The 18297-nt window shown below is 38.2% G+C and overlaps 1 protein-coding gene across 1 annotated transcript; it reads left to right on the top strand.

The window, feature by feature from the left end:
* The first annotated feature begins 3591 nt into the window (after window positions 1–3591).
* LOC106913372 (matrix metalloproteinase-9-like) lies at window positions 3592–9017 on the top strand. The gene is made up of 13 exons (XM_088007548.1): window positions 3592–4048; window positions 5179–5417; window positions 6190–6338; window positions 6446–6574; window positions 6673–6846; window positions 6953–7126; window positions 7217–7390; window positions 7737–7892; window positions 7980–8151; window positions 8230–8369; window positions 8451–8601; window positions 8704–8807; window positions 8911–9017. Exons 1-13 carry the CDS (start codon window positions 3911–3913, stop codon window positions 9015–9017), a joined length of 2007 nt encoding a protein of 668 aa, XP_087863674.1. The 5' UTR covers window positions 3592–3910.
* Window positions 9018–18297: the final 9280 nt, after the last annotated feature.

Here is an 18297-nt window from a genome sequence, read left to right on the forward strand (position 1 = left end):
AGGAGTCTGATGGCGACCCCAAGGTGTCTGAAGGCCAAGTATGGTTCTGCCAAAATCTCCACGTAGTCCTTAATTGTAGATATCAACTCATTCCAATGTGCAAGGTCCATGTTGTAGATTATGATATTTTTTTCCCATTTTGCATTCCTCACCGCAGTTACTTTTGGTCAGGTTCTTCTGTCATGATATGCGGTGAAGGTGGTGAGGCAGACTCAGCGGACCCAGGTTTAGGGAATGAAATGATTAATTTAATAGTGATGGGCTAAATGAATCAAGGATTCGAGGCTTGTACCGAATAAAAAGGGGGCGTGTCCGATAAAGCCCCGCTTCAAGGCTTGTCATCTTGTTGAGAACCACGTGACTGGCAACAAACAATGCCTCGCATTACCTGGATCACGGGACTGCTTCATTTTACGTTTCGGTTTTCAAAGTAAAAGCGCGATGAGCCATGCTGCGTCATGGGTTGTTGACCATTTGGTCGTGCATCAGAGGAGGATATTTGTCTTCATTGGCCAAAATAAAATGAACATTGACCAATATATTTGATGTGTATTGATGATGGCACCCATCACAATGTAATGTTTGTTACTGGTTTTCTTAATTGTAGATTATGGTGTTTTTTATGAATTAGACTTAGACTCTAGAAAGTTTCACTATTATTTGTAGTCTGATTAGCAAAGATATATCAGTTTTGCCCAGCAGAAACAGATTTAATCCTGTTGCAGAACTAAAATTCAACATGTATCCAAATAAGGGATCAGAGCCAATTAGAAATCCAAGAAAAAGCAAACGGCCCAACACGCACTGCACTCTCAAGACACTAAAACATCAAATGTCTTTATTGTCAAATCTATGACATAAAAGAAAACTCAACACAACCACTGACGTTCAACATAAACCAGGATTAGAGAAATCATTTTATTAATTAAAACAGATGACAATTAAATATAGTGTCATTGATTCTCATTCCAGGAGAAACAACAGACAGCTGGGGACGATCAAATGGTAGATGGGACAACAAGGAGACTCAACAGAACACAGAATCCTAAATAAACACACAATAAACCCAAATGACTACGAAGCTCATTTTATCCCCTAATCTTAATATTTATCAGCAAAGGTTTAAAAATCAGCCTCCGTCCTCTTCTGCTCTACAGTGAGAGGTTTGACTGACAGACCGAACCAACAGGTCAGGCCTCCACATTTACAGTTAACAATATTCACCCCACTGTTTCAACTCACTGGCTTTCTTGCTATATTCAGCGACATTTCAGACCAAAAAAAATTATATCAGCTAAAATCAAAATCGGCAGGTCAGGCTTTTTAAAGATCGGTAACCAGGGATCGGCCAGAAAATTGCAATCGATGTAGCCCTACACACATATTCATGACATTCTTTGATTAAATAAATTTCTCTTAAGCGTTACTCCAATAGCTAAAAATTTTATTTATACCAGGTGAGTCTTTCTCCCCTGAGAATGTGGACCGGTACCGGTACTGGACTGATTCTGAGCGTTCAAATAATTTTAACAGAAGTTTCACATAACTTAGAAATTGATGTAACAATGTTTGTTTTAGCCACAAAATGATTCTGCTCAGCAGCAAACAACATATCCTCAACTACAGCATAGAGCAGCTCATCGATACAGCAGCTGTGTAGCCTGACGTAAAAAACCTTTTGCTACACAATGTCAAACATCGAGAAATTTTAATTATTGTTACCAAACGTTATCAAACACAGCGTTTTGAAGCCAAAAATACTTCAGAAATATATAGAGCCAACCATGAGAATAAACTCATTTAAAGTTTAAACTCAGTGTCACACAAAGACAAAGAGCCTAGCATAAATGTTTGGGTGTTGAACTGGACCGTTCCAGGTTGCCATCAAGCTAGTAGCTTTACTAATCTTTTACATTACATTACATTACCAAGTCACATCAAAACAAACCTTTATCTTGGCTTTTTTCTGATCTTTTTGTTTTTTCCCTCCTTGAAGGATAAGTCCTTTTTTGAGACATCGTTTTGCTTTTTATGACCGGAGCTTTGGATGTTTGGATGCGCTCTGCTCATTGCACAGCAGCTCATGTTACCGGTGAAGTGTGCGGTACCTGCCGTGGCCACCAGGGGGCCCCAGAAATTTTTATTTTTTTAATCCATAAAATAATGTTTTCTACATACATTATCAAATATATATTTTTGTAAAAACAAATCACTTCATATTGAAATTTGTGCCTTTGATAAAATAATGACATAGAAATTATTACTAAATAAATAAATAAAATCAGCTCAACTGAGGGGTGGCCCTAAACGGCTGCTTGGTTTGCTTTTGCCTTGGGTCGGCCCTGTCTACCACCATGCATCTTACATATCCATCTTGCATCACCCACAATAGTGATGCTCTTATTTTTATCTGTCAAGTTCATAGTTGAACACACAAATTGTTTTTTAATAAGAGAAATGTTATTGAAATATATGGGAAGAAACTTGCATGAGAAAGACACTTTGAAGGCACATCACCAAAACATGAGAGGTAATATATGCTGTTAAATAACAAGTATGCGTCATAATTTATGATCTGGGTAATTTCTGAGTGAAGTTAGTGGACTATAGCATCAACAGCTACAGTGAGGAGATAGATAGTTCTCAAAAATCAGACCAAACACACACTGATGTAGGGAAACTGTGAGAAAAAACTTAATAATAATGTTTGTTTCATTTGGTAGCTGTTTTATTCCCTTTTTAAAATCTCTTATTCATTGTCTATTTAATGAAACTGAGTAAAGTTTCCATCACTATTGCTATTAATCAAACAAAAGTAAAGACATTCAAGAGACTGAGTACATAAAGCATCAGAACACAGTTTTCTTATTCTGCTATACATGGGTTACTTTTTTTTTTTACATATCTGTCTGAGAGTAAGAAGCAAAATCTTAATAAGGAGCTTTTTCTTAGCAGTGCTATACAAAGAAGCAAAAAATGTTTGATGTGCAAGAGAAAATAGTCACACTTTACATGGAAAAAGTTTAAAAGAAAGAAAAACATCAACTTATTATCCACTCATTAGTTAGTAGGTATGAAATAAATGTGGATGAGTAACACTTTATTTGACGGGGTGTGAATGAGACTGACATGACACTGTCATAAACACCTGTCGTGAACATGAGTAATTCTTGTCTATGGGGCCCACAAGATGGTAGATTTCTTCTTTACAAAGAAGACCAAGGCACTGTGCGCCTGTTTGTACACTGCTGCCTCTCACTGGTGGAGATGGTGTATTGCACTACTTTAGGATCAATTAATTTAAGAAATGTAAACAGTGTCAGAGCAATATAACATCACCACGTAAAGCTAATTTTTAAAGTTTAATCGGTAATACTTTTCTAACAAATTTCTGTCAGATCATGATTTTTGGGTTAATGTCAAGTTGTCATAACAGACATTTTGAATAATGTCAACTTTGTATTAAAAGTGTCATAATTTACCGAATTACACTTTATGACAGTCATAAATATTCATGAAGACTTATTCATGTTTGCGACAAGTGTTTACGACAGTGTCATGTCAGTCTTATTCACACCCCGTCAAATAAAGTGTTACCTGTGGATGTTTTAGAAATTCCCCCAGCCTGTAAATTTCTGCACAGAACTGATGTTACAGTAGGCGGGAGCGAGGGTTTGATGACTAAGACTCTACTCTGTATAAATACAACATCTACAACAACAACCAGCAGCACAGGTCAGACAGGCAGCAACAGGGACCAACTTCCAAAACACAGAAGACATCAATGAAGTGGAAACTTTGCCGATATTATGAGATTTTTTTTTCTTTTGACTTTGGTTCACACTTGATTTTCTGTCTTTGAAGTTAGTTTTAGCATTTTTGTTGCATTTTTGCCGCAGCAGAGCTCGCCATGAGGTGCTGTGCGTTAGTGGTGTGTTTACTTTTGGGAATAGGCGTGCAGAACGGATGGAGCCGTCCTGTCAAGTCGGTCCTTGTCACCTCCCCAGGGAACATCGTCAAAAATGTGGCAGATGTGGAACTGGCACAAGTGAGTAGCAGATGGCAGTGTTGTGGTCAAGATCACCTAACCCGAGACCAAGTCAAGACCAAGACTGAGGGATGTTGAGACCAAGTAAAGACCAAGACCGAGGGATGTCAAGACTGGGTCAAGATCAAAACCAGCCCCCCGCGCTACATTACACGATAAAATGTGAAATATGATCAAAATTGCTTCTCAAATTGATCTGAAAGATCCATATTTCCATCAAAACACCTAGATATTAAATACTTCATGGATTTTACAAATATCAAATGGAGAACAAACTCTTTGTTCTACTTTGCTTCCATCTCTGTGCTACAAATCTGCAATGGTCTCGTGCCATCCCTAAAAAGATAATGCCCAAACATTTTCTGTGCCCCATCTATGGATTACAAATAGCCGTCTGGTTGAAAGATGTATGTGGGGCGGGGAAAGAAGTAAAGTATGTGAGGTGAAGGAGCGTAGAAAACATACCCTCGCTCTAGTTGTCCCCACCGTCTGTGAAAGCAAAGTGCTGCTGAGTTAGCTGTGGCCATCGGATTTCTTATTATGTGTGGAGCGCTGTTCTATTACTGACGATTAGACAGATATATTCTACTGCTCAGAGAAACCACTGCGAATCTCTCAGAGCGCCGCGTGCAAGTGAAGAGTGGGGAGTGGAGGGAGAGTAACAGAAACACATCATTGCTTGGATTTTAATCAGTGCGTTTTCCACTGAAAACAAAGATGTTAACAAATAAGCTGGACACTATGCTGTACGTTTAGTGATATTTTCACAGTTGCAGTTTTGATGTCTTGAAATTAAATGCCGAGTCCTCAGCGCACGAGACCAAGACAAGACCGAGACCATCAAAACATGGTCGTGAAACCAAGACCGATCTCAAGTGTTACAACACTGGCAGAAGGTTTATTCTTCTTTTCTTAGTCTGAGACTCCCAGAATGAAGTTTTAATAAAGTTGTTTGGGGGAAACAAATTACCTGAATAGAGACTGATATCACAATGTTAATGGAAATATTTACTCTCTAAATTAAAGCTACAAACGTCTTTTATGAAAACAATTTAGAAATGTGTGACATTACACAAATTGAGAATGGGAGTGTTTGGCTGAGCTCTGATGTGTTTTGTCTTGTTTGACAGAGTTATCTGAAAAAGTTTGGTTACATGGGGACGGAGCAGCACGGTGACTTCAAGTCCAAGGTGTCCATAGCAAAGGCTCTGAAGATGATGCAGAGACAGATGGGTCTGAAGGAGACTGGAAAACTGGACAAGCCGACACTGAATGCCATGAAGCGACCTCGCTGTGGTGTTCCTGATGTGGCCAATTACCTCGTAGCTGGCGGGATACACAAATGGGACCATAACGATATTACATACAGGTGAGTGGAAGGAAGAAATACTATGTGTCATTACATTAATGATTACAGAGTGAGATTGTTTATTCTACCAAATATGTCCTTGTAATATAAAAAAAAACTTTTGCTTGTTAATAAATTGGTTTTTAAGGCAGAGTTTCAGATAGCATTAAATAGCATTTATACAAAGAAAAAATCATAGATGTTCAGATGGCATTGGTTAATGTTATGGCATGCAAAGGGAAGTTTAAATAATGATAACTTAAATTGCTGGAAAACATGCAAATCAAGAGAAAAATAAAAATTGACATACTACCCTGTGCCTTGTGTGATTTCACCACAAATGTTTTTGCCTTGGTAGGTTATGGAATGCTTGTGAACTCTCACCAAAATAACTACATGTTACATGGGTTACGTGTACAAGGTTGCAAGTTGTATCCCACAGCTGCATGAGAACCAGACTGTCTCACCCATTTGTTTTGAATTCCTTATCCTTGATATAAAACTTGTGTTGACTCTTCCTGGCAGAGCTTTCCATCCAGAACTACTTCATTATTGATTGTCCCACAAACTCTCTGTATTGTGCACAATATATGAATAAACCTGATTGAGTGATTTCACCTGAATAGTGTTAGGTAATTTTTTTCACGACAATTTGGTGCCGTGACCTGGATCCCTTGACTGGACATCCAAGGACATTGACGAACAGCATTTTGGTACCGACCTGGACTAAAAGTGTTGATAAATTTTCATCAGACTAGATCTGATAGTCATTTTGAGTTCACTGTGTCTTCAGGATCCTGAACTATTCTCTTGACATGGAAAGCACTGTGACTGATGATGTCTTTGCAAGAGCCCTCAAGGTGTGGAGTGATGTCACTCCTCTGACGTTTACCCGCCTTCTTCAAGGTGATGCAGACATCATGATCTCCTTTGAAACAGGTGGTATGTGGTCTTTTTTACATTTCTAAGTCAAACATTTGCACTATAACAAATTAAGAAGCTGAATTCTGAAAATCAAACATTGATGAGCTGCTTCATGTTCTCTTTAGACCACGGGGATGGATTTCCCTTTGATGGTAAGGGTGGCATTCTAGCTCACACCTTTCTTCCAGGTATGAACTTTATTGTGGACGCCCACTTTGACAATGATGAATACTGGACTCTGGGAAAAGGAAATGGTAACTACACCTCAGAAATCATGTGCTTCTACTTCCTCCTTCCTCTGGTGTTCTTTGGACAGATTTCCTTTAACACACAATCCAATCTGTCTTCTCAGTGGTGAAGACTTACTCTGGCAATGCGGGAGGTGCCATATGTCACTTCCCCTTCACTTTCCATGGGAGATCGTACACCACCTGCATCACTGAAGACGTAAACAACAGCATACCCTGGTGTGCAACCACAGCCGACTACGACACAGACAAGAAATACGGCCTCTGCCCTACTGAACGTAAGCATGACAAAAATTACAAGCCTGAAGTTATAAATTATGTTTATGAGCTTGTAAAGTAAAACTGGAACTCATCCAATGACGTTTTCAACTGTAATCCTCACAGTCTTGTTCACATTTGACGGAAACGCGAATGGAGACCCCTGTGTCTACCCCTTCATCTTCCAGGGTAGGATGTATAAGAGCTGCACCACCGACGGTCGCGACGACGGAAAACGCTGGTGTGCCACCACTAGCAACTATGACACAGACAAGAAATATGGCATCTGTCCCAAACGTGGTGGGTAACAAAAAACACAAGGTGTGAAAGTCCTGCCACAGTGGCTTGTTGCTTTGTTTAACCACAGTTATTTTGTGTCTTTTTGTCCAGACACTGCTGTAATTGGAGGAACCTCGGATGGAGATGCCTGCCACTTTCCTTTTGTGTCGCGGGGCAAGGAATACCACTCATGTACTAGAGAGGGGAGGACAGACGGCAAATTGTGGTGTGCCACCACTGACAGCTATGATAGAGACCAGAAATTTGGCTTCTGTCCCAACCGTGGTGGGTAACAGAAAACACAAAAGTGTGAAAGTCCTAACACAGTGGTTTGTTGCTTTGAATAACCACAGTTATTTTGTCTCTTTTTGTCCAGATACTACCGTAAATGTGACAAGCTCAGATGGAGATCCCTGCCACTTTCCTTTTGTATTTCGGGGAATGGTATACTACTCATGTACTAGAGAGGGGAGGACAGACGGCAAATTGTGGTGTGCCACCACTGACAACTATGATAGAGACAAGAAATTGGGTTTATGTCCTGACCTGGGTGAGCGACACGAATGCAAGAATTTGTTCTGCATTTATCATTTTATGAGATTTATGAAATTTCTAACTGGCTATCTTCCAGGTTATAGCCTGTTCCTGTTGGCTGCCCACGAGTTCGGACACGGCCTGGGTTTGAATCACTCCAACGTTAGAAACGCTCTCATGTTCCCCTTGTACAGATATGTGGAGGATTTCTCCCTGGATCAGGACGACATTGATGGCATTCAGTTCCTCTACGGTGAGCTGACAACCCAGTACTCTTTCACAATAAATCTCGTCAAACTCATGAAAACTTTGTCTTAAAGAACATTCCCATATTTTGCAGGAAATAAAACAGGCCCTGGTCCTACTCTCAACGCCACAGTAATACCTAATCCGACTAGTTCATCTGTTGTGACAGTCTTACCAATTGTAGATCCCACCAAAGACCCCTGCAAGATGCTCAAGTTTGACACCATCACTGTGATTCAGAAACATCTGCATTTCTTCAAAGATGGGTAAGCAAATAGCTAGTTCTACTTATGCTCTAGAAACATAACCTATCGAGGTGCTAATCTTGCATTTCTGGTTGACAGGTATTTCTGGAAGGTATCAAGCAAGACAGACAGAGGTCGAACAGGACCATTTTCCATTTCTCAGAGTTGGCCAGCTCTACCTGGTGTCATTGACTCTGCCTTTGAGGATGTTCAGACCACAAAATTATACTTCTTTTCAGGTAAGGAGTGTTCCTTCAAGAGCTTATCAGAGCACTGAAATGTTAGACAAAGAGTTTTAATCATTATTATTGTTACATTAGGAACCAGGTTCTGGGTGTACACAGGAAGCAGTGTGCTAGGTCCCCACAGTATTGAGAAGCTTGGTTTGCCCCCAAGTGTACAGAAGGTGGAGGGAGCGCTGTATAGAGGGAAGAGCAAAGTGCTTCTCTTCAGTGGAGAAAACTTTTGGAGGTGACTAGAAATTGCCCCCCCTTTTTAGACAAAAGATCTGTAAATTAACCCATCCTGTTAAAGGACATACAGTAGATCTCAATCTATCTCTGATCCCTACAGGTTTGATCTCAAGACCCAAATGATTGACAAAGGATACCCCAAATATACCGGAGCCACCTTTGGAGGTGTTCCTAATGATGCTCATGATGTGTTCCAGCAAAAAGGTAAACATGCCTTCTACAACTAAGCTCAGGAACACAAATGCACAAACATCAACAAAACATGGCATACATTGTGGTGGTTGTAACATCAACGTTTTTCTTTCAGGCAACATTTACTTCTGCAGAGATCTTTTCTATTGGCGCCTGAATTCTCGCAGGGTGGTGGACCACACCGGCAATGTGAAATATGATCTTCTGAAATGCCCAAAATAATCAAGAAATAACAACTGAGATACATGCACAGATGGGCAGTGAGGCTGGAGCAACCAAATGTTTCTTTGTGCAGGCGTCTGAAAGAATGTGATGCAGTGTTTGTTCATCATGCCTTTTGTATGATGCATGTGCTTTATGCAATGTGAACGACTGACTTCTATTGAATTTGGCTGATTATTACTCATACAGCATTGGACTGAATGCAAGTCAAAGGCCCAGAAGGCAATGTTAAGGAAGAATTTCTAAATTAGTTAACTTGGTAACACTTTATTTGAAGGGGGTTGAATAAGACTGTCATGACACTGTCATAAACATGACATAACACCTGTCATGAACATCAATAAGTCTTCATGAATAGTTATGACTGTTGTCATAAAGCGTCATTCGGTAAATAATGACACTTTTAATACAAAGATGACATTATTCAAAATGTCTTCGTTATGACAACTTGTCATTAACATAGACAAAATTGTCTCCGTTATGACAACTTGTCATTAACCAAGAAATCATGATCTAACATAAATTTGTCATAATAGTAGTCATAATGATTTAATTATTACACTAGCAAAAGCTTTAACAAAACAATGATTAATATTTCCACTCCCTGAAATAAAGCAAAACAAGTAGGACAAGCAATAAAGATTTCATTAAGCTTTATTACACAGTCAAATGATTTAATAACAGACTCATTAACAATTTATTTTACATCAACTAAAGTGGAACAAGTAGCATCAATTATGAATGTGTCATTACAGTGTCATTAATATTAATTGTTACCTCAAGTAAAGTGAAACAAGTAACAACAGTTATGACAAAGTCATTAAGTGTCACTACGGTGTCCTTAATATTAACTATTACCTCAAGTAAAGTGAAACAAGTTACAACAGTTATGACAAAGTCATTAAGTGTCATTAATAGTAACTTTTTACCTCAAGTAAATTGAAGCTAGTAGCAACAATTATAAAGATGTAATTTAGTATCACAGTGTCAAATGCAATGCTAACAGAGTTATTGATATTAAGTCTTACCTCAAATGAAGTGAAACACACTGGACTATTTATAACTACCATCATAACTGTAGAACAAACCCTTTGTACATTGGAATAAAACAAAAGATAACTTGTTTTAAGATAACAGAGGGTTTAACATCTGGTCAGTATATTGTTACTCTGAAATGCTGATTGGTAAAATAAAACAGAATTACTTATTCTTTAACTTAAGAAAATAAGTTCTTTCAACAGTAACATTTTTTGCTTTGATTATGTCAGCCATCTCCTTCGTAATAGTCTTCCTGTAATGCTCTGAAAACAGGAGATCTTCTTCTTGTCTTCATTTCCTGGAAGCAGCTCTTTGAAGGTGTCCAGAAATGCTCAGAAATTACAGCTGTTCTTGCAATAGTTAATCATGGCGAAAGCCTTTTCATGAATTCAAACTTGGTGAATCTCTTCTGGACATTCTCATAGTCGGTGATGACTCAATTCATTGTGGTCACTTAAAAAAAGAACAAAAACAAAAAACAATGTCATCATATTCCAGCATTTATTTAAATACCATTTCAAAAATGTCCCTTGCTGCACACTGTCAGAATGGTAGACTGGCAGACAAATGCCTAGTTAACATGGCTGGTTGTTATAAAGTGTAATACAATTATTTCTTAGTACAAGTGGAATAATAACTGGAGCTGAACAAAATTATTCTGATCAAATATTTGTCTGGCAGAAGTTCAGACAGACTGCCACTGTTATTCGAATGCATCATTTAACATACAGTTTAAGGCACATGAATGCATCTTTTTACTTAATGAGCATTCTAAATTATTTCTAACCAGATAATCTAACTTAGGGTTGTTTGCAAGAAGCTTATTAATAAATAAATAGATTTAACATCAGTTTTAGTTGTCTAAAACTGACAACTAAAACTGTCAGGAATGTTGATTCCTGCTCCCCATTCCCCACTTACCTGGCTGTCCCACCCCACTTCACATGGTGAAAATATTAACACAAAAACGACTTACCTAATTTTCTTGGGGAATATTTCATCTGCTTCTTTATCTTTGGTCAAACAGGAACTTCTTTCTCTGGTGGCTGATCCTTATCATCCTCCACACTCGTAGCATGTCTTCATTAGCCAACTTTGTCCTCCCCACCATGTGTCCTTAGGCTAGCCTGGGTCTTCACGTGGCTAAACTTGCCAAAGCAAAGAACACAAGCACTGTGTCACATCAGCCAAGTCGCTAAATAATGCACATGAAGGATAACTTTGACTAATATATTAGCTTTTAATTTGCTAGATTAAAATTGGGGGGCGGGGGGAAAAATTTGCCTGTCTTTAAAATATATTTAATATCAAGGGCTAGCGTTACAGTAATTGTGTTTAATAACTTTAGCTAACATTAACTTACAGCAAGGTAGGATGGGCTTGAATTGCTTATAGCTAACATTACAGAGAAAGAGAACATAGTCAATGTTATTTTCTCAAAGAAAATGTAAAGTTAATAAGACACATACCTCATATGTATTTATTAGGTAATTAATTAGGTATCAAACTTCGGCTTCTTTTTAAACTGGAGGTCTGGCCGTTATAACTTGTGTTAGGTTTGCACCACAATATGGAAGATTTCTTCTTCACCAACACACTGCACGCCTGTTCGTGCACTACTGCCTCTCCTGGTGGAGATGGTGTATTGCACTACTTAGCCTTTGTGTTTAGAAATGGGGTCCATACCAACCGACCCCACACACGTAAAACTTTTATCATTTGCCACAGTTCTCTACGTTTGCCTCAGTCCTCGCATGCACAAGGGTTAAAACAGCCTTAAATAATGTTTCAAATGCTAAGTTCATAAGTGCTTTGTAGACATCTTGCTGTAAAACTTTAGGATCGATTAAATTAAGAAAATTAAGACTAAACAACATGGCAGAGCTTTATAATGTTACTACATACAGCTAATTTTTAAAGTTTAATCAGTAATACTTTTATAAAAATTTATGTCAGATCATGATTTCTTGGTTAATGACAAGTTGTCATAACGAAGACATTTTTGGCGAGGTTAATGACAAGTTGTCATAACGAAGACATTTTGTCTGGATTAATGACAAGTTGCCATAATGAAGACATTTCGAATAATGTCAACTTTGTATTAAAAGTGTCATTATTTAGCGAATGATGCTTTATGACAACAGTCATAACTATTCATGAAGTTTTATTGATGTTCATGACAGGTGTTATGTCATGTTTATGACAGTGTCATGACAGTCTTATTCAACCCCCTTCAAATAAAGTGTTACCAAACATTCTTCCTTTGTGAGTGTCTTTATCATTTGCAAATACTTTAAGTATGGTGGTGGGAGCATCATGTTGTGGAAATTGGTGGAGTTCATAAAACAAGAACATTCCATGGAAACAAGACATTATTTAGAAAAACTAAGAAAGAAATTAGACAAAATGAAGATGGTCAGTGAGAAGTAGATGAGTGTATATGAATATACATTGGTGATGTTAGGGGAGAATGGCAGACTAAAATAAAGATAAATAATTAAGCAAATAATGTTGATGTACATTTGTAAACACACAACACACTGAATGTTGAAGTAGATTGGCTACAGCAAACTGTCACACCAAGCAATCGTGTCAAGTAGGAACAGGAAAGTGAGACAACAATTCACACAGACTCACCAAAATTGGACAGCGACAAATTGGAAATATGTTGTCTTGTCAAATGAGTCTCAATTTCAGCTGCAACACCCAAAGTGGGGTCTCCAACCAGACTTTGGGTTCCACTGGCTTAACTCAAGTAAAGTGCTAGTTGTTGCCCATTCATGGATATGTCTGGTAGCTCGTGAAGCACTAACTCCACGCCTTGCAAGTCTTCTTCTATCCCACCCTTTTTCTTCCAGTAAACTTCACGTTAATAAACTTCACAGAGCGTTCTGGCTGCACAGAACGCTCTGTGCAGCCAGCTTCTTTAACATTGACTGAGTATGTTAAAGTCTGCCGACTGGATAGATGCATTGCAAATTAGCTAAGGCTATAAATGTTACGTATACTCAACAATTGTTCCCATTCAAAGAAGCAATAAACAAACAAACCACTCTGTACTCAAAATAAGTTTTCACCCGTCTTATACAATATTGTACTTTTTCAAGAAACTGATACACGTCTGCCTTCATTCAATAAACCAGTAAATAAATTTACTTAGCAATGTTATTCTGATGTAGAGATGCACCTCTACATGAATCTTTAAACATTTCTCCAGAAAATGATCTCTGATGGATGACACATTCATGTGAAACTTCTAAGTTGCGAGTGACAGGGCTGAAATAATATCTGAAGAAAAGCTGTATATGGCAAATCAAATTCTTTCTCTTCTACTTTTTCCTCCTTTTACTGTTTTGTTAAACAGATACCGAAAGACGCCAAGTAACGTAGGATAACTAACACAAAAGCCTGTGTTCGTGTAGAAGAATATAACTATACTAAAAGGCATGTTGTTGGTTGATTCACATTAAGATATGTTTTGACTGGAAAGAAATGTACTGTGTCAAATGTACTGGGTCAATCTGACCTAGAAGTCAGAAAGGAACTCAGAATGGAGAGATGTGGAATAAGCAATCACTAAAGAGGGAAAGGTTAAGTTGTTGTGCAAGAAACTTCTGGCAAATGTCTTTTCCTGCTTGCGTGCGAGGAAGTCGGCCAGGACTGGGAAAGAATCTGTATTTGGACAGATAAGAAACCAACAACTTGACTAATAGTTCTTCTGATGGAGCAGATTTAATTTCCAGGAGGTCAACCCCTAATTCTCTGAACTTCCAACACACATCCAGTGTAAGACGGAGCCAGAATTGCTACGTAAGCGAGGTCCAGTAATGCCATTGGTCAAAGCTTTTCAATGCACAACAGTAGAGCTGGAACTGTATAAAAACTTGATGTCAGAAGTAAGAGACAAGACATTTTGGATTCTGAGACGATGAAAATGAGACGATGAAAATGTAATGTGTGAATCCACAGATGTGCATTAAATGTCTTCCTGTTTGTCTATGAGCTGGAGAGAATGGAGTTTGTGTATCGCTTCTTTATTTCCATGAGTTTAGCACCTTTTAATTCCTCCATATCATCATCATCAAATGTGTGCACGTCTCCCCCTAGTTTAAACACCACAATGACTTCTGAGTCTTAATAAAATTGCAGCTTAATTTCATCTGCCTGTGTATTTTCTTGATATAGACTGAAAAATGTAAAATCTGTTTTGTTTTTTCAAGCAGCTGAAAAGTGCATAAGAAACATGATTACTATTCATTCTTCACTACAAATATAACAGAGTTCCACCAATCAACTATATTAAATGGCATAATGAGGATTATGGTGAAAAAATCAATAAAAAAAAATCTCTTAAAATCCCTTATAGTCCAATTAGCTTTCCGAGACAGGAATGAAAGGTCGTTGTACAAAAACCATTTACCAGAAGACTTTTTAACATAGGTTTCCAGAAATTATTATAAAAAATAAAAGTAGGTAGGTAGGTAGCAGTGACGTGCGGTCAGGGGAGGCAGGTGAGGCAGAGCCTTCCCTGTCGTCATGGAAAAATAATATATAATAATAAAACCATTTATATTGCTATTTTCACCCTGTGGTTTGTCCTATAAAGTATCTATTTTTTACTTAGCTTAACCAATTTTGATGATTCTTTCTTCAAAATCGCTGGATTTTCGCATTTTCCCATTCAAATGCTCAGAAGCGAAGCCGGTGAGGCAGCAGCGAGCTGAGCCTCACCTGGGATTGCACAACCTCTCGCTAACTACACTGGCTGCCATTCTATGAGAGCATGTTCGTCCTGTCTGTACGCCAGCAATGAAATGGCTAAAAAACATTTAATATATGGACTGATTTTCCATCATTTCGCTTATGTATATAATGTACAGTGTTTTTTGTCACCAACTGTGTGTGTATCGTGTTTTGTGTGCGGAGGAGCGATCAGAAACGACAGAAAACAGACTCCAGGGGAGGCAGGCAGTTCTCTTGCCTCATGTCAGGGGGCGCTCATGATCCCAGATATTGTGACCGCACAACTGCAGAGTAAGACACAGTGAGCTAGCCATGGAGCTAGCCACACAGTAAATAAGTAAAGTACAGCGATATATTTGTTTTCTCCTTTCTTCCGACGTCAACATGAAAGACTACATTTCTTAAACAGTTTTCTAAAGTGGATTTTCAGTTGAAGCAGGAGATAATAACTAAAGGAAGACCAACACCGGAGCTGAAGGTTTTGCTTCGAGACAGTTTGATGATTCTCAAACGGAGTAGAAAAGACATGCTGAGGATAGACTTGGCTTTGGATGAACGGATATTTTTGTGCAGAATTAGCGGTGCATGGATTTCATTGATACATAAAGGTAAGACAGCAATAAGATGTTTTTTTTTATGAAATATGCGTTTTGTGGGCAGTTTGTATGTCTAAATAATTCAGTAAAGTAGAAGCGGTAGCTAATCTATCACAGCAATTATTTATTAATTAAACATTAAGCCTAAAACATACAACAACAGACTGGATGTTCTGTTCTGTGTGCAAAATTCTTGAATGTTTTTTGGTGTTAAATCCTAAAATATGAAGTGGCATTGTTGTCAGTTGCTATGGCAACGAATCTGCATAGCTTGGCGAATACAGATAACTTTGCTGTGGATCATAGCACAAAATCAATACTTACATTTCTAAGTTTCACTGAGTTAACGCGGCTATGGATGGCATGTAAAAGATTAGTCGTTTTGCCCTCCAGCATTGTATGCTTGCGCGAAATTTCCGTACGTCCAATAACATGCAAGGTGCATGGTGTCTAAGTCTTAAGTCAGTGCCTCACCAGCAGTGAACCTCACCGCACGTCACTGGTAGGTAGGTGGGTGGGTGGGTAGGTAGGTAGGTATTTTTACTGCAAACTGACAGACTTTATAACTTCTTTAGAGTGAAGCCTTAAATACTCTGATGAAATTTTGAATCTGATCAGAGAAATGCACCAAAAGAATTTGATTAACACATATCTGTATTTTATTTAATAAATTGTACAAACCACAAGGCATTTCTAGAAATAAGAATTGAAATTCAAACATTGAAATTATGTGCCCCCCACATTGTTTATGTGACCAAACAAAGTGTGGTTGCATTTCTTTGGTTAAATTGTGATCTTCGTGTAGGATTTTACCCTGTTTTGAAATGTTTGGGGCAATGTCACGCAGTAGCACAAATGCGCCACTAGATGGCAGACGTGGGACATGACGGGACCGACGGTGCAACAGTTCTGTGCGGAAAAATCTCCCCTCCATTCGGATGAGAGCTACCAGCACAGCATCACCTTCTCCTCTGGCTCACTCGTTTCTCCTGTTAAAACAGGTTATTTAGATCTGCCCGCCTGTCCCTCCACCTGGGACCTACAACAATTACAGCGAAGAACAGACAGGGCCGGCTCAAGCCTCCATGGGGCCCTAAGCGAAATTTGGTTTCGGGGCATCTCTAGTTCAATGTGGACTGGCTGCAATCAGCAGTCTGATCATTAGGTCATCACACAGTGCTTATTGCATGTCTAGTAGTGCTGTTTACATTATATACATGTATAATACAGGAAAGATTTATATCGACCAGTTGATTTCTGGGTGCCGATTTCCTTAATTTTGGGGGATCGTGATTGGCCTGAAACTTATAGTTATGATAGAAATTTACTATGCCGTTTCTATTGCCACAGTTTAATAAAAAGTGTCTTTGAATAGTGCAAACAATTGCTTTTAACAATACAATTAAGAAGCTAAACCCTCAAACTTAAATAAGACTTCAGTACATTTCCACTCAAAACAAAATGTAAAATGTCTGTGCCCTAAAGGTTAGCCTTTTAGGCAAAAATCCCTCAACATTAAATAAGAGTCCTTTCAGTCAATGTTTTTGCAAGTAATTTAGAACATGCAACAATACCAACTAAATCAGTGTTTCTCAACTTTTTTGGGGCCGGCGCCCCCCTAGCCTTTATCCAGGTCCCTCACTGCCCCCCAACAAAGAATTTGCAGGCTACTTTGCACTGACTATTTTATCCTTAATATTACTATCACTATTGTAGATGTTTTGATTTTTATGCTCGTTTCTGTATTTATCATCAAGATAATTTCCCAGAGAACAAAAAGTCATGGGAATAGAAATTATTTTCACAGTCGTCTATGAAAAATTTAATGAACATTCAAGTTAAAATTGGTAGGCCTAACAGCAGCCAATCAGAGTGGAAAAATATTCTTGTTCCTTGCCATTTTCTAGTTGTTAAATATACAAAATGACCAGATAAAAAATGTACAGCAATGCCAGTTTAAACTTTGAACTATTTGCAAAACGACTGAGCTCTGGAACATTAAAACATTGATAGAATTGTAACTACATTAATCATAGCTCATTTTCTCTTCAGTGTTTCTGTCGGTTTCTGGTGGTGCAGAAAACAAAAGTTCCAGGTCCTTTTAATGCCATAGACAGAAACATGGATTATATCTTTATATAGACCTGTCTATTGATTAAATATTACTGGACAGAAATTACAAAGAACAAATCTGGTTCTTAATCAAATCCTAATGAGTCAAATTGAAAGTGTCATGGAGTCGTCAGCCTCATGACATTAACACTGACATGAAAAATAATACTGAAGAAATAAATACATCAAATCTAATTAAAAACATAAATAAGTGATCAGTTCTTTACTGTTATGGTCTGTAAGACATATTTATTCTCAGTGCTAGATGTGGTCTCAACAAACCCATGGCACTTCAACAATATTTTACCTTTTATCTGGAAATAGTGTCTGTTTATTCTTGCCATACAGTCCTCTGTATCAATTATTGCTCGAAAGGTTTTGTCATACCAGTTTATTCCTCTGAATTTACTTTAGTTTCTTAGTTTATTCTTGCATTTTGTTCTTCATTCATTTCCATTTAGTTTCCTTTGATTAGTATTATCCTCTCTTGGTTTATTGCTATGTCCACTTTAGTTTCTTTCCTGTTGCTAGATTTATTTTATCGTTTATTGACGCTCAGTAATCTCATCATCTGCTGCGCCTCCTAATCATCATGTGTTTCATATCATGTGTTGATTTTTTTCACTGTTCAGCGTCGGATTCTCTGTTTTTATGCCATAATTCACATCTAGTTCGTCGCTCCGTTTTATATTCAGTTTCTCATGTTTCAGAGTTTTGCCATAGTGCGCGACGGGTTTTTTTTTTTATTACCCGCTAAGGTGCAGGGCGTATCAATGGGGCAAAGGCAGACT

This window comes from Poecilia mexicana, unplaced genomic scaffold (genome assembly GCF_051168715.1).
Source record: "Poecilia mexicana isolate PSO_F unplaced genomic scaffold, ASM5116871v1 scaffold_7, whole genome shotgun sequence".
NCBI lineage: Eukaryota > Metazoa > Chordata > Actinopteri > Cyprinodontiformes > Poeciliidae > Poecilia > Poecilia mexicana.

Coding starts and splice junctions, on each gene's coding strand:
- LOC106913372 (XM_088007548.1), top strand. CDS start 3,911: ATGAGGTGCTGTGCGTTAGTGGTGTGTTTACTTTTGGGAATAGGCGTG. Junction 5,418..6,189: donor CATAACGATATTACATACAG/GTGAGTGGAAGG, acceptor CTGTGTCTTCAG/GATCCTGAACTATTCTCTTG. Junction 7,127..7,216: donor TGGCATCTGTCCCAAACGTG/GTGGGTAACAAA, acceptor CTTTTTGTCCAG/ACACTGCTGTAATTGGAGGA.